We start from the raw sequence: 18,719 nt of genomic DNA, 5'->3' as shown, positions 1-18,719 counted from the left end.
TGAAACAGTTCGGAATTGGCCTGAGTAGAGGCACCAGTCGGCCATCTTTAGGTTCCGAGATGTTTCACCTTAAAATATGAATAAGAGCCCAAGGGAACGTTCATTAAATATTTCACGCAAAAAATACATTTTTTGATTTCATCCCTCCATTGTGTATGAATCGTCACGTTCATCGAAACCCCTGAAAACGCGACGTAATTTATGGACGACCTCTCAGTTGGCCATTGCTGCAGTTGGACTCAGGTATGTTCCTCCTTAAGTTAATTAATGCTAATTGCGTGTTCGTCAGAAGATATAAAAAACCATTGATTCTCTGTCAAACAGTTAGTCACATCGGAGACAATGAAGCGATCATTTGTATTGATAAGCCTCGCAAGCATCAGTAAGTTTATGACCATTTGAATAGTATAAACATTGGGCACATTGCTAAGGACTATCAAAACAATTTGTTTCCATTCCAGTTTCGTTTATACTGGCATGTGATCATCCCACTAAGCATTACTCCAGCATGGGATGCACTCCCAACGCACTGGATCCAGAGACAGGATGCCCTTTGAGCTACAACTGTCCGAATTTATCTAACCGCCAAGACAACCAATGTCATCTGAACGGAAAGACTTATAACATCGGTGAAACAGTCCCTTCAGAGGAAACTTCTTCTTCTTGCATAGCTCTTGCAAGCTGCAATCGGTAAGTTTTGCAAATTTAAATTCGAAAAAATATCAACGCTCCGTCATCGTAATCATCGTCATCATCTAAACTTCAAAAGCAGTTTTTCTGTTCAAAACTGAGAATGATTCGATGAAAATGTGTTCACTGTGTTTGGGTTGGAGAATAGAATACAGTAAACACATTTTCCTCTAAATTTTCTTGATTTCGAACGAAAAACCTGTTTTTAAAATTCCGAAATCAATGACGGATCCTGCCCCCTTAAATTCGAAAAAATATCATTCGTTGTCTTTGTCCGCATTTTAGTATCGTCGAAAATCAGCCTTCAAAGTTCATCTATGCCCACATCGACTGCGCTGAATTTTTCCGTCCGCGTAAACCGGGTTGTGTCTTACAATATAAACCGGCCAGCTGCTGTTCATCAAAAGAAGTTTGTGGTAAAAACAAAACTCGATTAGTCACATGTACTATCGGGGAGACAACGTTCTATGAAGGCGAACGAATGCAAATTCCAGGAAAACCCTGCCAAACTTGTATTTGCACAGCTGATTTTAACCTGGCCCAAACTGATAGTAATGAGTACTGCTACGAAGATAAATGTAGCTTTGAAATATTTGCGGATGAAAAACTCTATGGTGGAGCCGCGCCGGTATTCAAACAAGGCTTCTGTTGCCCCTGGACTTGGAGAATGCGTAAGTCTAGCATAGTTTCGCTCCTTAATGGATTCTACATATAACCCTATCGTTGCAGCAAAAGTTACGGACAAGCTGGCACTAAGTTCTAAGGTTGTGGACAAATCAGATCAAAAGTGCGTTTATGGAAGTCTTACATTGGAAATCGGTGAATTTTTGGAACCCATCAACGAAAATGGTGACGTTGTCAATTGCAAGTGTGCAATTCCACCTTTGGTGCATTGTAGTATGGGGTCTGCGGATTCTTGAACATCTATTCTGAAGTTTCATTATCAAATATAAGAAACAACAAAGTGGTAACATTATCTCTGCTTTAAATTCCGTCCAATTAAATATCATAATTCAAAATCTTCTAATAAATCAAAACTTACAGAAAAATCTTTAATTTTATTTTTTTTAATATTTTTGCTGATTAGTTATTTAAATTTTATCAGATGTTTTCTTCCTGAAATGTTGCTTCTATCCATATTTTAAATGCTTTAACTGACATTTGACAAAAATCCCATAAAAAATGTATATACAGTATTGGACAAAACATTTGCAACTTTTTCGATTTTCCATACAAAATGACCAACTTTGGTAAGCTATATCTCGGTTATGTATAGACCAATTTGAATGAAATTTTGGCAGAATATCAGACATAACTTGAATTTTAACAATTTTCAACATGGAGAAAATTGTCTGTATCATGAAAAAATTCAAAAAAAAATATTTTTTGTTTCATCAACCCATACTCTAACTTTCGTCCATAGTGATATCTTTTACCGTTTAGGCGACAGAACATTAAAACCGATGACCACCCATACGCTTCCCATACGAAAATGTGTTCTATTGTGGGCCTCACTAGCGTGCGCTAACGGCGGCAGTAATTTACACGCATTGTAAGTGTAACGCAGTGAACCATCCTTCCTTTTCCAGTCAGAAGAAGCTTTTCGTCAATCGGAGCACTCTCCATTTGTCCATTGGTTGAGTGTTCAGGAGATATGTATTTTTAAAGTTTGAGGTATATAGGGAAATCATGTAAATTCATAAAAAATTTCCGGGAAAATAGGCTACTTTTTTTTTTATTTCACTTTTAGTCATATATCCACGAGCTCTACCTCTGGTGAATTTCATACAAATCGGAGAACCTCCGGCCCAAACCTGTCCGATAATTTAAAAAAATGCCCGTATGATTTATCAAACTTTTTAGTGATCTATTCTAGCAAGCGTGCAGAATGTCACTTAAACTTTCATGTAAGATAAATTTGCTTCAAATTGCACGATTGAACTTAGATTAATCGATTTTTTCAACATGCTTTTACTGCCCATAAAAGCGTAACTGTCCCATTTTGATTTCCGAACCAACACCTTTTTTCATTGAAGCATTCATGCTTTAGTATATACTTTACTATACATTTAAACATGAACACACTTTGTTTGAAAATGATGTGGAAAAATATGAAGTCAGTGTAGTCCCATATTGAAAATACTGATGCGACATTCGTGATCAAACGTCAACATCCCACCGCAAAACCGCTAGTGTTTGGAGGTGATTTTAGCCTCAAAACTGCCAAATAACCTCCAAATCATCACCTCCAAGTTAGTTCTAATACCCTCCCTGAATTATGGTGGCGCGTCGATTTCGCGAGTTTTTCGTTAAACAGTCAATTGCTTTTATTCGACAAATTACAAGAGCTGTCAAGCAAAAGAGCATTAAGGCTACATTACAAATGTATCATTGCACTAATACACTTACTTTATGAATTGCATGGTAGCTTTTTATACATTCTTGCATTAGTTCGACTATATCAGGGCCTTTTTCCATTTTTAAACTACTTTAATAGAAGGCTTACGACAATGCAGCTGCTTTATATAAGCAATGATATAATGCCTCATGGTTGCTTGGGTATAAACGCAAAAAATGGCCAAGAATTAAGCACCTACCATCCGAAAGATATGGTATTCAAGCATCATCTCCGTGAACTTAAAAATATTCTAACGAGGGAATCGAAACTTATCCTGATTTGAAGGTTTTGAGCTATTTAGGAAAGGATATTCACATGCTTCAAAGTATTCCAAAACGGTGCAGCATTATTAATTTGTAAACCAGTCAAATAACCATCAGCTTTGTATTCAGCATTTAAAACATATGATATCCAAGCATCCTCTTTGTAAATTTGAACCCATTTCTTGGAGAAAATCAGAAATTACATTGATTTGTATATTTACCATTATTTCAACAGAATAGGGTCCTAAAGCCCTGTCCCAATTTTAGTATCGAACGCTTAAGTTTCGAGCAGAAACACATGTTAACCCAATTTTTAAATGATTTTCATTGGTTTAAGTCCATAAAGCATTTTTTATGATTTTTGAGATTTTGTCACACCCCTTGGTTTAAACTTAAATTTTGGGTATATTTTGTTTTCCGTGTCCGTTCCGAAATGTCAGATAAGAACAACCCCAGTGTTAAAAATATAAGCCCTGTGGCATTTTCGGCGAAAAAGTGAATGTCAAACATGATCACAAGTGTCAAAGTTCATATTTGGAACCATTTTTAATATTTAAAAAAGTTTAAAGTTTAAAAATGTTATAACCCTTATTTGAGCTAGAAAAATTGCTAAAGTAGTAGCAAGAATATGCTCTTTCGTATTATTAAATAAAAACAAGAATTCATCAAATATTTTAGGACCCAATTGTCCATAGAACTGGCACTCAGTATTCAAAATATAGAGTAATTCAGCATCTTCGCACTTAGTTTGAGAATACCTTATCTAAAGCTAACATAACTAGGGCACTCTGATGTTTTAGACCCATTAAAGAACAAATTTTGAATATGAATATAAATGCAATCGGCATAGCAAAATACGTTTTGTCTTATGTTTCAAACAGTAAGATTTCTTTAACTATGTATGAAGATTACTTTATCATAATCAGTTGCGTTTATGTTGAACATTATGATACCCTTTGCTATAGATTATAAAAAAACACTTTGAGTAATTTATACAAAATACAGGTGAGGGAGCTAGCTTTGGAAAATAACCATCATCGTTTCAAAAATCTTCAAAAGCAGTTTTTTTGCTCAGAATTAAAGCACTGTTCATGAAAATCTATCATTGCATTGCACTTACTACTCCTAATGTAATGATAGATTTTCATGAGGATTGCTTTAAATTTGGAGAAAAAAAACTGGTTTTTAATATTTGATGATTGCTGATGATTGAATGATGGATTCTTGAGCCTTAAACAGTAGCAAAATAAAATCACTATTTGTCGAACGATTGGTTCTCATAATCGTGCAACCCGTTCGTACATGTGGAGTTCACTATATATTACCGTTATATTACAGTTTGGCAAATAGTTATGCGCATTGATGATGGTGAGCAAATTCGTTGTACACGTTCAAAAATTAGTATGCTTTCTCGATCGCTATGAAAATTGTTTGAACAAAAAAATATAATTCATGATCTTTCTACACAAATCGTTCGATGAAAAAATAACATTGAATTTCTGTTATCCACGTTATCCCATTTTTTTGGAAATGTGTTTGAGAACGAAAATAAGTTCCATCGCTGTGTGAAGTACTCATCCAATGTGCAAAATTTTGAGCGTGCTTGCTTTTGCATGTTTGCTCAACTATCTGTCAACAAAAAAAAACATGAAAATTAAAAAAAAAGTTTTTCTTCTAGTTAAAAAGTTGGTTTAAGTTTTAAGATATTAGGTCGAGTTTAATATTGCTGTTTGCCTTTGAGGTGCAAATCTTCACTAAACGTCTTTCAAATGCGGTAAAACAAAACAACCAAAGGACGCTTGGCAACGTTTATAGAAATCAACGCCGACCTAGCAAGAAAAATGTATCTTTGACATCGCATTTCTTAGGGAAAATCTTATCGCGTTTGGTGTTCCCGCATTTGATATTTGCATTTCAAACGCACACAGCAATATCAGATCAAAGACCACAGGTCCGAAGTTTGATCATGCGTAGGCGTCACTTCATTAGTCTAGAAAGTCGGAGTACTCTTTATGGACAGCATGATCCTGTAAGATTCATGACTGCAAAGTTCAACGAAGTCTTCCATCTGTTTGATTTCAACGTTTCGATTACAACACTTCGGAATCGTGTTGTGCAGTACTTTGGTAAAAACTGACTGATCATGTTTGTGTTATTTATAACTAGTTCATGTTAGTTTATTCATTAAGACTGCATTATGTCAGATGGATTATTTGAAATACAATACAATATTAATTGGATAGTAACCAGGATTGTAACCCGTGACGATTTCCTCTTGCAGCAGATGCTGCGTCCGTAGATGGTCGGAACAGGTTGGCGCAAATATGCTGCAATTATTTATCGCCGTTCCATCATATTCCGAACCAACAACATTGTTCGCCAATCGAACTGGAAGCTGAGCCGTGAATTCTCCAGTTTTCCGCCGGAAGGGTGAAAGCAATTGATTCGAAAAAAAAACGGAAAGAATATTTGTGATCCTAAACATTCGACGTGGATAAAACTGTCGGATTAACAGCTAATGTCGGTGAAATGACCTTGAGGTAGGACAGTACAAAAGCTGCAAGATTTAAGCTTATTACTGGAAAATGTTTCTACTTAATGAATGTAAAGTGATCAAAAAATTACGAATAAAAAACTACTGTAGGAAAAAAAAAAGAAGAGCGATGTATAATATTAATTTTGTTAATTTATACTAATAATTATCGGTTTAGTTTTTATTTCAATAAGAAATAGAAACAACAAATGCATGTAATCTTAATTCACTTCTGAATGAGTTTGTCGTTCATTTAAGGTGAAACATCTCGAAATCCAAAGATGGCCGGCACAATAGCCGACTTCTCACCCTACTCACGTTTTCAAAGGCACAAAACTGGAGAATTAGTTGGCAAACGTTCCTGATCTTCTTATTTTAAGCTTTCTGCTAGTGCACAAAGCCAAAATAAAAAGTGCACTGTTGTGGGATGCTTTCTTCGCGAGAGTTGTGCTTTTAAAGTTGTAGTGAAATCTTAGAAGTTGATTCCAAACTGTTTCACCTTAATGTAACATAGTTATCTATTGAATAGCTCACAGAGGAATTTCAATCAGAATGAGTTTTTTCTACATGCAGTTTCTTGTTTCATTGTTTTGTAAGAAATGGATCATTAAAATAACCAAAACGGCCGCTATAGAAAGCATAGATAGCGCCACCGTAGCCTTGTGTGTTTAACAGAACAGCAATGATGTCACAATGTTAAATCTCAATTCAATGATATCATTTATCTACCAAATCTCCAAATTCAGTACAAATACAAGGGGACCGTACACTATAAGGTTATCGCACTATAATGTACAATAAACTGATATTTATACAAACATTATTTATTTTCATTGTATTTTAGTGGTTAAACTGTAAACAAATTTGACAAAAAATGGACAATATCTACCTTTTGGTAAACTGTCAACGAAACATTTTGTTTGAAAAAATTGTCGTTTTTGAATGGTTACATAACTTAACCGCCTATTCCCCACATATGTAGTAATTTTACAATTTACCATTCGCCGAACTATAAAAACAGTTTGTGTGAGGGTTGATTAATTGTTATTAATCATGTTATACCACAGATAACAGACATTGAAGTCCGATTGTAAAACTGTGTAAGACAATTAATGGTCATTTTGAATGGCAACACAAGTAGCAACATCGTGGTGGCGCTATCATCGTTAAGTTCCCATGACGATGTCCGTAATGAATATGAAATATTTCAAGATACTGATATTCACCACTGATTGACGCAATTCACTGTGTAAAATATGTTTTCAAGTTTTTATCGCGAAAAGATACGAGGATCGCAGCGAGCTGTGCGAGTGGGTAACTACCGTTTTGATTCATATTACGGACAGCTTTTTATTCCGGACACTCTTCTTTGTATGGGAAACATTTCACATGAAATGTTTCAATTTTTGCCGTTCAAAAGTTCGCACTTTCGAAGCTAGTTTTAATAAGCATTTTTCATAAATATCAATGAAAATTTTCAATGCCCAACTGCCTTAGACGTCTGTTTAGTGGTTTGGCGATTTCAATCGATTACACTGCGGAACACGTTTTTGTCTTAAGCACCAAAATACCGCTTTTTACTGAATTAAGGGTTGCTGAGTCCATTGCCGATTTCAGAAATATCATAGCACGTCTAGTTTCAAAGTTATTGACTGTTGAAAATGCTAAATTTGACTGTACGGCAATTTTTTTTGCTTAATTTGTCACAGAATTCAAACTTCATATATAAAACAATTATTATCAACAAAGTTCATAATATTTTCGATGGTAAAATGTTATTTTTAGGTGGATCAGAAAAGTATTGTATTATGCCATATAAGAGAAACGAAGAATTTTATATGAAGACTGCAAGCATGTTGAAAAAAAATCGATTTACACTACATTTTATCATGAAATTTCAACTAAATTGTATCTAAATTAAAAGTTCAAGTCCTATTTAGCATGTTTGGTAGATTATATCACATAAAAGTTTGATAAATCATACTTTAAATTTCATGTAAACATCAATAAAACCAATGTTTTATGCAACTTTGGTGACCTGTAGCTATAAATTGTGACGTGCTGGAATATTTCTGAGAACGGCATCAGATTCAGCGACCCAAAATCTACTAGAGACAGATAATTTGATCCTTGAGACACGCAAAAATGTCATTTTTGTTACTCTGTGTTATTTGACTTTTCTATTTATGATTTTCATGAGCTGACTGGAATTCGAATCAAAGTGTCAAGGCAAAATTAAGGTAGCGTCCGGAATAAGAATCATGGGAAGTCCACACATTTCCATTTATTTAAAATTATTCATTGAGCGGAATCAAAATCTTTACCCACCATTCGAAAGCTGAAGGTTTTCAAGGCTCGATAACGTAAAGGAATCATACAAACTGATTTATTGTATATGTTTTTCAAAGTAATACTTCACTGAGGCCTTAAGTGTCCGTAATATGAATCAAAACGGTACGTTTAAACGTTTTATTTCGAATCCGCGTCATTTACAAATTCGGCCGCTTTGATCTAATGGTACTAGGCCACCCGGCAAAAAATGTAATGTAAGTTATTTTGTGAAGTGATAATAAATGCTAGGGTATTTTATGTATACGGTGTACTACTCAATTTTGAAATGTTTTTCTGCGCCAGACCTTTTTTCCTTTGCTGTTTTGTTTTAGATTATGGAGAGTGTTTCGTGATGAGTGTTCCGGGGTAGCCGGAGCCGCGGGGTTATTTACGCATCGTTTATATGGTGCGTGGTGAAACGTATTCGTTTATGTGTCTGCTAGCGCGGTATATGGACAAAAGATCGAAAGATATGTGAATAGTGCGCTGTGTTCATAAAAATCGTAAGAATGCAGCGCCAAACTAAAAAACTGGTTTCAAAATGCGGTGAGTTGAGGCGCATCACGAGTCTTACTGGCGCGATTCGGTTTGGTGGCGGTGCGACAATATAACCTTTTGAAACCACTAAATACGTGCCAGGATAGAATTTTTTTCGATTCAGGAAGTGTGGGTGTTTTCATGTGGGGCTTACTGTAATGAAAATGACCTCAGAATGTGTGTGTATGAACAGCTATTCTTGAAATTGGTCATTGGAATTGCAGTAGAGCTATCACCTTCCATCTCCAGGGCTAAAGTTGTCTGCATCTATATAGACATCTAAATGTCTCGATAAAAAAATGTAGGCAAATTTGTTCCATTAAGGTGAAGCGGCGTGTAACTCAAAGAATCATTAGAATCATCATTGATGTAACAGTAGTAGTGTCGCCTTTCCATGTATATTCTCAAAACAAACAAACAAAAAATGTAACATTTGTGTTAAGCATATTTTTATGTAAACACATGGGAAATTTAGTAGATTGACGAGTATTGGAAATCAAAATCAACTATTCAATCGTACATATTAAAAGAAAACATTACAATTTAATGAAGGGCAACGGAATTTCTCTGTTTTTTTATTGGATTTATCGCATATTTTTGATACGCATCGGTACGGTTTATGTTTGCAAGGGATGACGGTGTTGCCAGGTGATTGGTGACAGATTTTTCTTGCAATTGTTATATGCTTGTTTTCGGAACATTTGCTGCATATTATAAAAAACTTATTATTTTGCAAATAGTTTTCCATCACAAGATCACTGATTTAATAAAATTTTAATGATTTTTGTGATCAATCCACATTAAATGCTATGATTTTACAGAAACCAACTCTGACATCACTGCGCTCAACGATCGCGATGATTGTGCACACTAGAGTGATGCAAATTTTGAAATTTTAGCTCCCCTATGCTTAAACGATTTTAATTATGGTAAATAGCATCCTCCCAAAGTTTGAAATGATTCGGAAGAAATTTGGTTGTGCACACGCCATTTATAGTTTATATGGAGATTTCTATGGAAAACGCCAATCTTTTGTGTCCAGCCCTCTACCTCTTCGTCATAAAATTTTATGGAAAAGTGAATAAATTCTTCTAACGTCAAATCCTCCCAGCTACAACTTTGCCGAAGACCACTTTTTGATTGGACCTCAGGATAAATTGTTATTCATCATTATAAAGTTAGTTTGCATGTAGCATGCTTCACCAACTGTTCGGCAGGCAACAGTGGTGCTCCTGGCGGGAAGAATAGATCAAAGTAATCCAGGCTACTATGTTCTACAGCAAAAAAGCAGTGTTGCTCTGAAAGTAATTGAATGATCATCTCGGCATGATATAGACTTTGGTATCAATAATAACAAATTACCCTTAGGGCCTATCAAAATGTGGTCTTCGGCAAAGTTGTAGCTGGGAAGTTTCCACATGAGATGAGTGTGTTCACTTTTCCATAGATTACTATGACGAGCTGTTAGAGGACTGAACACAAAAGGTTTGCGTTTTCCATAGTAATTTCCATATAAACTTCAAATAGCGTGTGCACAACCAAATTTCTTCCGAATCACTTCAAACTTTGAGAGGATCATTTTCATCATAATTGACATCGCTTAAGCATAGGGGAGCAAAAACTTCAAAATTTGCATCAGTCTAGTGCACACACGATAGACGCGTCCCGACGCATCGCACTGTGGAGCTTTTCAATTATTTTGGGTGGTCCAAATTGATAAACACTTGGTATGATTTTATGCTTCGTAGAGATGGTTTCTGTAATTTGAGAGAATCGAAAAACAAACAGCGTATGAGTTTCAAGTTTCTATGCTTTGCCCAACCTTTCCGCACTGAAAATTAATACAACAGAAAAAAAGTTGGAAATTTTAGACTATAAACACAGGCATGTCTCAGTGTGCGGTGGCGGCGTCGATTCGCAACAAGTGAAAACCATCGCCATAATAGTTTTGAGTGATGCGGTTGATAAAACTTTATAAATATTGAAATCCCGGTGGAAATGTGTTCCTTTAAGGAAAGTGAATAAAAGATGTGTTTAGTGGAAGTGTAGTGAACGCAATATGAAATTCAAAACACAAATGCTTGCCGCTGAATTACAATCGAAAAGGTAAGCACCTTCTATTTACAAGTGTAGTTGTGTGAGGCAATGAAATGCGGCATGAAATCGGAGATTTTTTTTTTTTTTTTTGAGAATATAAATCTCATGTATATTGTCGCTTAATTGATAATACTGTATCTGAAAGTGTTGATTAAATATTGAAATACCACCTGAAGCATTTTTCTTCGCATAAATTATCCATTAAATCAGGTGATAAGCAGTTATATTTCATCGATGTTACAAATACCAATACTATCATAACAATATGTTAATGATTTTGGAAGAAGCCATTTTGTGATGACGCACCAAAAGGCCTTAAAGCACTGCCGGTCAGTGGGCGGTGGATTGTGAACACACACATATTTTGGCATTTGTTGTAGTTATGTTTGCCTACTTCTAGAAACACGGCTGCCAAGAGAGATCTCCACACACACCAGGGACCATATAGGGTAGGTGTACCAGTTATGGACGTAATGGTTCCCTATTTCGCCATACGTGATTACTTTCATGTCTTCAAATTTTGAAAATTTGTGTGTGTTGTAGGTGTTAGATTTAAGATAGATCTTAATATTAAAACATTGAAAAAGATTTAAAATGTAAAAGTTATCAAAATTTCACATATGGTCAAATAGGCAACCACTATGGCCATAACTGGTACACTTTCCCTAAATTAAACCAACCAACACGTGGACCGGGACCAACGGCTTTAGATCCCTGCCGAAGGAAGACGTGATTAGAGTTATTATGAATCAGCGGCGTCGAAGAGAATTAATACCCGAACCACTGAAGTAAGAGGCAATCTCGCTTCTATATCTCTATACGATATCATTGGAACTAAAATGAAAAAAAAATTCTTCACTAATGAGATTTTTTTTACAATTTATTGTTCGTTTTGTAGCCGAACCTTTTCGTTTGTCAACGTGGTGAAATAATTACTCACACGTTGCATTAAATAGTGTTCATGTTGTTACATGTTGATTTTCTATGTTACGACGCCATATATAGTAATCATGGTGTGACAATGTTTTGGTGTAACAAAATTATTTCGGTGTGATTCTATTAGATCGAAATGCCCAATACTCAATTTCGCAAATTTTATAATTCGTATTTTCGAAGATCTACAGTCGTTGTTGGAGTGTGAATGTGTCCTGATTGATTGTTTAATAACTTTCATAAATTGACTGTGAACCATTTTCACCTTTTCGAAGGAGTTCAAGGAACTAGGATTATTTCGCAATAGCAACAAAGCAAGAAAATTGTCTTATTTTCAATATTGCTTGAAATAACATTCGAAAAAATGAAATGAAACGGATGAAACGTCGTAATTGACCAATCATGTCGATACAACAATTTAAATGTAAAAACGACGTGACATTTCAATTTATTTTCAGCTGTGCATCCCTGTCGACAGTAGCAATGAAAAGCGTTTTTTTATTTGTGAAACATTCGAACTGTATAGCCGTGATCTGTATTTTGAATTCATTTTAAATCCCATCCATCGCACATACATCTGTTTCAGTCAATCAGAGTTCTTAGTAGCACAAACTTCGTTTGGCAGTGTTGTTGTGAATTTTTATGATATTTGTAAGCTATTCGTTATCAACAAAAGGAAGGCAAATGATCCTTTTAACATTATTAGGATTGTTTATATTGGGTAAAAATTGCTTTCAAAAAGTGGTATGATGTCGTCTACAAACTTGATTTTTCATTCAAGGGAACAATGTCTACGGATGTAATATACCCACCAGGCATTACACAACCATGAAATGTGTCCCCATGGAAATCAACAAGTCAGGTTGTCCATCTAGGTAATTTGGAGGAATAATATCAGATAAGAAAAATAAATAATTTCGATTTCCATTCAGATTCGAGTGCCCAAGTTTGACCAATCATGACAACTCCAAGTGTTATTTCAATGGTAAAACGTATGTTCTTAACGAACAGGTTCCACAGGAGTTAGTAAGCCCATATTGTTCGGCCCTGTGTTACTGCAGAAGGTAAATATACTGATAATTGCTGATTTGAATAATTGTTAATATGATGAATACTATTTAGTGGTTCCCCATTTGCTCAGTTTCGATGTACACATATAGATTGCGCCGAGTTCTTCCACCGTTTCGATTATGAGAACTGTATTCGCACATACAAGCCCAATAGCTGTTGCTCTTCGGGTTCAGTCTGTGGAGATGATAAGAAAAAACTGGCCGAATGCACCACCAATGATGAATCATACTTAGCAGGGCAACGAATGCATCCTTCTTCAGATAAATGCTTAACATGTATTTGCCACTCAGGTTTCAATGAAACAAACATTACGAACGATCCAAACTGCTACGAATCGATTTGCGGATTTGAGTTGTTCTATGCCAAGCATGTCTATAATGGTGGAGCTCCAGTATATTATGGAGATCGTTGCTGCCCGTGGGAGTGGAGGATGCGTAAGTTTCAAAATGAATGACCGTTGCATGGTTTATATATAGCTTGTTTTTTTTCTACACTCAATAGCCAAGGACTCAGACCGGTTGGCGAATGACAAAACCAATGAGAAGGTTAAAGATTCCACTCTTCAATGCAAGTACGGCAAATTGACAATGAGCGTGGGTGATTCGTTAGTGCCAGAAGTAACGGATCAATACACATACAAATGCTCTTGTCAAATCCCACCTTTGGCGCAGTGCACAATGACGAAGAACAATAAAGAATAAACATGTTGAATTTTTGTTCTGAAACCAATTTATACGAAAGATGTAAAATAAACTATCCTCGAAATACACAGTTGGGAATGAATGCCAGAAGAAGCAGAATGTGTGATTATATTAGTGTATACTTCCTTGTAGGTTTTCAAAGTTTTTAACCCAAAAGTTCATTATCAAACTCAAACTGGATGATTTTTGTATTGACTATTACTTTCGTTGAATGTAATTAAATTTGTACATCAAAACTTCACTCCATGAATATTAATCACTAAATTCTCATTTTTCAATAGCTTTCATTTGCTTCCTACAGAAGCCTGATGTGACTATTAAAACTCAAGTCAACATCTTAGTTTGAGTTTCCAGAAGAGTACAACTAGTCTGAAAAATGTTTTCACTACCATAGGTATAAATTTGTGTAAACCTGTGTAGCAGAATGAGTGTCAACAAAACCAAAGTACTCTCAAACGGACAGTGGCAGTTAAACAGTGTTGTATTAAGACAAACAATTTTGCCGCAAAAACTGATTATCACCTTTTTCAGGCAATTATGACGGTCATATGCCACAGTCGACGAACATTAACTAATTCTGGTTAAAAATCTTCAGTGTAGAAGCTCTACCATTCATTCAAAGCTTATTATCAAATGTGTCTCTATATCTTTAAAAAAAATTTTAAATGGGTTACAATCCTTGATGGATATATTTTCGGAAAGGCAATGAAAATTTTCAAAATTATTTGTTTTGCTCACGTTTTTTGCTTGATGTTCATTTTACCACCAACAGCTGTTAATTTTACCTACATAGTGCAGGTAAAATGAACATCTGCATCGTTTTTTACTAGCGATAAAAATAAATGAAATTTAGCAATTTTAGTCCAAATTAGATAACATCCCTAATTTTGATGTTGTGCGATAGAACTATAGAAATTTCTCGTTTTTTCATTAGAAACAAGATGATATCCTTAATAAACACCATTTCTCCTACATTGGCAGTAAACGCATTACATTCGGCATTACACTTTTTTATATCAATCGAAAACTTTTGATCCATCATTAAGAAAAATATATCAAATTTTGATGTGTGTCTTTCGTACGCCGTGTTTTCATATTTTTCTCATAAAACCAAGATAAAAAGCTTCCAGATGACGATAGAACAATACCGATTTTATTATTCGATTTTAAACAATTATTTGTTCTTAGCTGATCGGGTATTGGTACATCGACCCTACTGTTCATTTACATATTGTACGAATTAGTGGGGGCCCAGATAGCCATATCGGTAGACGCACAGCTATTCAGCAAGACCTAGCTGAGGGTCATGGGTTGAATGCCACCGGTAGAGGATGTTTTCATATAGGAAATTTTCTCGTCTTCCCTGGCTTTTTACCTGCCACACGATAAACACATGTTGAAATGGTCAATCGGCAAAGAAAGCTCTCAGTTAATAGTTTTGGAAATGCTCATAAGAACACTCATCTGAGAAGCAGAATCTGTCCCAGTTGGAATGAAACGCCAGAAAGAAGAATAAGAACGAATTAATACCTTGCTTTGCTACGGATACTTTAACAAACCGACTTTTTCATTACAAGATCGATGAATATCGCCATTGTGCATCGTAAAGATGTTCTAGTGGGAATACAGAAAAATAATATGAAGTGATGAAGTGTAAATAAGTTCTCACGTCTCAAATAATATGAATTTTATACAATTCTTCGAACCCACTTTTTCTTCTCGTATACGTTGAAGTTTAGTGTTGCTCTTAAGGTAAAACACCTTGGAGTCTAATTAATGAAAACCGAATTTAGTACTTATTTGGTTTTCATTTACTTATAGGTATTCCACTTACAGCTTGAAGATTTACTACTAGCTATCTTGGAATAATCTACCTATCTAAAATTGTTCACACATTGAAAGTTGACAGTTTTTGAGGAAACTTATAATAAAATTATTGAATTGTGCAATCTGCTTCATTTGTTTTGTGTTTCTTTTTGTACCTTAAGGTGAAACAGTTCGGAATTGGCCTGAGTAGAGGCACCAGTCGGCCATCTTTAGGTTCCGAGATGTTTCACCTTAAAATATGAATAAGAGCCCAAGGGAACGTTCATTAAATATTTCACGCAAAAAATACATTTTTTGATTTCATCCCTCCATTGTGTATGAATCGTCACGTTCATCGAAACCCCTGAAAACGCGACGTAATTTATGGACGACCTCTCAGTTGGCCATTGCTGCAGTTGGACTCAGGTATGTTCCTCCTTAAGTTAATTAATGCTAATTGCGTGTTCGTCAGAAGATATAAAAAACCATTGATTCTCTGTCAAACAGTTAGTCACATCGGAGACAATGAAGCGATCATTTGTATTGATAAGCCTCGCAAGCATCAGTAAGTTTATGACCATTTGAATAGTATAAACATTGGGCACATTGCTAAGGACTATCAAAACAATTTGTTTCCATTCCAGTTTCGTTTATACTGGCATGTGATCATCCCACTAAGCATTACTCCAGCATGGGATGCACTCCCAACGCACTGGATCCAGAGACAGGATGCCCTTTGAGCTACAACTGTCCGAATTTATCTAACCGCCAAGACAACCAATGTCATCTGAACGGAAAGACTTATAACATCGGTGAAACAGTCCCTTCAGAGGAAACTTCTTCTTCTTGCATAGCTCTTGCAAGCTGCAATCGGTAAGTTTTGCAAATTTAAATTCGAAAAAATATCAACGCTCCGTCATCGTAATCATCGTCATCATCTAAACTTCAAAAGCAGTTTTTCTGTTCAAAACTGAGAATGATTCGATGAAAATGTGTTCACTGTGTTTGGGTTGGAGAATAGAATACAGTAAACACATTTTCCTCTAAATTTTCTTGATTTCGAACGAAAAACCTGTTTTTAAAATTCCGAAATCAATGACGGATCCTGCCCCCTTAAATTCGAAAAAATATCATTCGTTGTCTTTGTCCGCATTTTAGTATCGTCGAAAATCAGCCTTCAAAGTTCATCTATGCCCACATCGACTGCGCTGAATTTTTCCGTCCGCGTAAACCGGGTTGTGTCTTACAATATAAACCGGCCAGCTGCTGTTCATCAAAAGAAGTTTGTGGTAAAAACAAAACTCGATTAGTCACATGTACTATCGGGGAGACAACGTTCTATGAAGGCGAACGAATGCAAATTCCAGGAAAACCCTGCCAAACTTGTATTTGCACAGCTGATTTTAACCTGGCCCAAACTGATAGTAATGAGTACTGCTACGAAGATAAATGTAGCTTTGAAATATTTGCGGATGAAAAACTCTATGGTGGAGCCGCGCCGGTATTCAAACAAGGCTTCTGTTGCCCCTGGACTTGGAGAATGCGTAAGTCTAGCATAGTTTCGCTCCTTAATGGATTCTACATATAACCCTATCGTTGCAGCAAAAGTTACGGACAAGCTGGCACTAAGTTCTAAGGTTGTGGACAAATCAGATCAAAAGTGCGTTTATGGAAGTCTTACATTGGAAATCGGTGAATTTTTGGAACCCATCAACGAAAATGGTGACGTTGTCAATTGCAAGTGTGCAATTCCACCTTTGGTGCATTGTAGTATGGGGTCTGCGGATTCTTGAACATCTATTCTGAAGTTTCATTATCAAATATAAGAAACAACAAAGTGGTAACATTATCTCTGCTTTAAATTCCGTCCAATTAAATATCATAATTCAAAATCTTCTAATAAATCAAAACTTACAGAAAAATCTTTAATTTTATTTTTTTTAATATTTTTGCTGATTAGTTATTTAAATTTTATCAGATGTTTTCTTCCTGAAATGTTGCTTCTATCCATATTTTAAATGCTTTAACTGACATTTGACAAAAATCCCATAAAAAATGTATATACAGTATTGGACAAAACATTTGCAACTTTTTCGATTTTCCATACAAAATGACCAACTTTGGTAAGCTATATCTCGGTTATGTATAGACCAATTTGAATGAAATTTTGGCAGAATATCAGACATAACTTGAATTTTAACATATATTTTTGAGTGATTTTTTCAATCACTCCAAGTTTAAAAGCAGTAACGGTTTGACTAAAGTGAATATTTTGACGATTTTTTTATAAATAACATAACTAAACATATTGAAATAATACACTTTAGTAAACCGTTATTACTTATAAACTCGTGACTGGAAAAATTATTTAAAAAAATATATGTTAAAATTCAAGTTATATCTGATGTTCTATGAAAATTTCATTCGAGTCGGTCAATAAATAACTGAGATCTAGCTTACCAAAGTTGGTAATTTTGTATGGAAAATCGAAAAAGTTGCAAATGTGTTGTCCAATACTGTAGTTAAAAATCCATGTCTTTTTACAGTACTCTTCATTGCTCCTATATAAACGTATTGATATCCGATCGTTGTTAGCATCCGTGCCTTCCATTTATTGTTAAACTTGTTGGAAAAAGTGATATTTCATATAGGGGTAGTCGGGGCGGTTTGGCCAATGGAGTGGAATGAGCACCCCTTGAAAACTGCATACCGTAGTTTCGGGTGAAATTGATCATTTTCCACGGTTTTTCTGATCTTATTTCTGAAATGTTATCAATGCCATACAACTACATGCAGGAAAACAAGTACGACGATAAACCTCATTGGCTCATGTACCAACATTTTCTTACAAACGTGATTTTAGTGCTTAAAATAATCACTAAAATATAAAATCGGTAGTTTCTATTTCGGGGTGAAATTGATCACTTGTCAATGTGATTATTGTTAGTTTTGAAATAAACTCTACATACTTAATTTTAGCCTCCTGAATACGAATATACCTGCCAAATTCTTAACAAGACAATATTCATGAAAATAATCGTCAATTAAATTTCAAGAATACCACGGAAAACGCCTAAATGTAGGCAATTTCCAAAGGAATTTTCTAACATGCAGCCGAAATTCAACTATTTCAACAAAATTAGCAAATTAGTACGAATTTTGATGGTAAAATTGGGTTTGGGGATATATGTTGAGCATCCTCACAAACTTTCAGGCTGACACCATGTTCAAATCCTCGTCTAGAACTAGAAGTTTATGGTTGTCTATCAATATGACACAAAACATGATTCTGGAATTTTACATTATTTTCATAGAAATAAGCATTATTTGACGCAAAACCCTTCACTACACACATTTTG

At 35.2% G+C, this 18,719-nt stretch overlaps 3 protein-coding genes across 3 annotated transcripts; all 3 read left to right on the top strand.

Moving 5' to 3' along the window:
• Positions 1–241: 241 nt before the first annotated feature.
• On the top strand, positions 242–1,736 carry LOC5570374. Its single transcript, XM_021852983.1, has 4 exons — positions 242–382; positions 462–690; positions 976–1,361; positions 1,420–1,736. Exons 1-4 carry the CDS (start codon positions 343–345, stop codon positions 1,608–1,610), a joined length of 846 nt encoding a protein of 281 aa, XP_021708675.1. The 5' UTR covers positions 242–342; the 3' UTR covers positions 1,611–1,736.
• Positions 1,737–12,312: 10,576 nt separating this feature from the next.
• Positions 12,313–13,647, top strand: LOC5570373. The gene is made up of 5 exons (XM_001659039.2): positions 12,313–12,503; positions 12,564–12,657; positions 12,715–12,846; positions 12,905–13,287; positions 13,355–13,647. The coding sequence occupies exons 1-5, from the start codon at positions 12,425–12,427 to the stop codon at positions 13,552–13,554; spliced, it is 888 nt and encodes a 295-aa protein (XP_001659089.2). The 5' UTR covers positions 12,313–12,424; the 3' UTR covers positions 13,555–13,647.
• Positions 13,648–15,784: 2,137 nt separating this feature from the next.
• On the top strand, positions 15,785–17,279 carry LOC110679054. The gene is made up of 4 exons (XM_021852982.1): positions 15,785–15,925; positions 16,005–16,233; positions 16,519–16,904; positions 16,963–17,279. Exons 1-4 carry the CDS (start codon positions 15,886–15,888, stop codon positions 17,151–17,153), a joined length of 846 nt encoding a protein of 281 aa, XP_021708674.1. The 5' UTR covers positions 15,785–15,885; the 3' UTR covers positions 17,154–17,279.
• Positions 17,280–18,719: the final 1,440 nt, after the last annotated feature.

This window comes from Aedes aegypti, chromosome 3 (assembly GCF_002204515.2).
Source record: "Aedes aegypti strain LVP_AGWG chromosome 3, AaegL5.0 Primary Assembly, whole genome shotgun sequence".
NCBI classification, from domain to species: domain Eukaryota; kingdom Metazoa; phylum Arthropoda; class Insecta; order Diptera; family Culicidae; genus Aedes; species Aedes aegypti.
The sequence above is the reverse complement of the archived record's forward strand: the minus strand, read 5'-3'. Positions and strand labels throughout refer to the sequence as shown.

Coding starts and splice junctions, on each gene's coding strand:
- LOC5570373 (XM_001659039.2), top strand. CDS start 12,425: ATGATATTTGTAAGCTATTCGTTATCAACAAAAGGAAGGCAAATGATC. Junction 12,504..12,563: donor ATTAGGATTGTTTATATTGG/GTAAAAATTGCT, acceptor TTTTCATTCAAG/GGAACAATGTCTACGGATGT. Junction 13,288..13,354: donor CCCGTGGGAGTGGAGGATGC/GTAAGTTTCAAA, acceptor TACACTCAATAG/CCAAGGACTCAGACCGGTTG.
- LOC110679054 (XM_021852982.1), top strand. CDS start 15,886: ATGAAGCGATCATTTGTATTGATAAGCCTCGCAAGCATCA. Junction 15,926..16,004: donor GATAAGCCTCGCAAGCATCA/GTAAGTTTATGA, acceptor TTTCCATTCCAG/TTTCGTTTATACTGGCATGT. Junction 16,234..16,518: donor GCTCTTGCAAGCTGCAATCG/GTAAGTTTTGCA, acceptor TCCGCATTTTAG/TATCGTCGAAAATCAGCCTT.
- LOC5570374 (XM_021852983.1), top strand. CDS start 343: ATGAAGCGATCATTTGTATTGATAAGCCTCGCAAGCATCA. Junction 691..975: donor GCTCTTGCAAGCTGCAATCG/GTAAGTTTTGCA, acceptor TCCGCATTTTAG/TATCGTCGAAAATCAGCCTT. Junction 1,362..1,419: donor CCCCTGGACTTGGAGAATGC/GTAAGTCTAGCA, acceptor CTATCGTTGCAG/CAAAAGTTACGGACAAGCTG.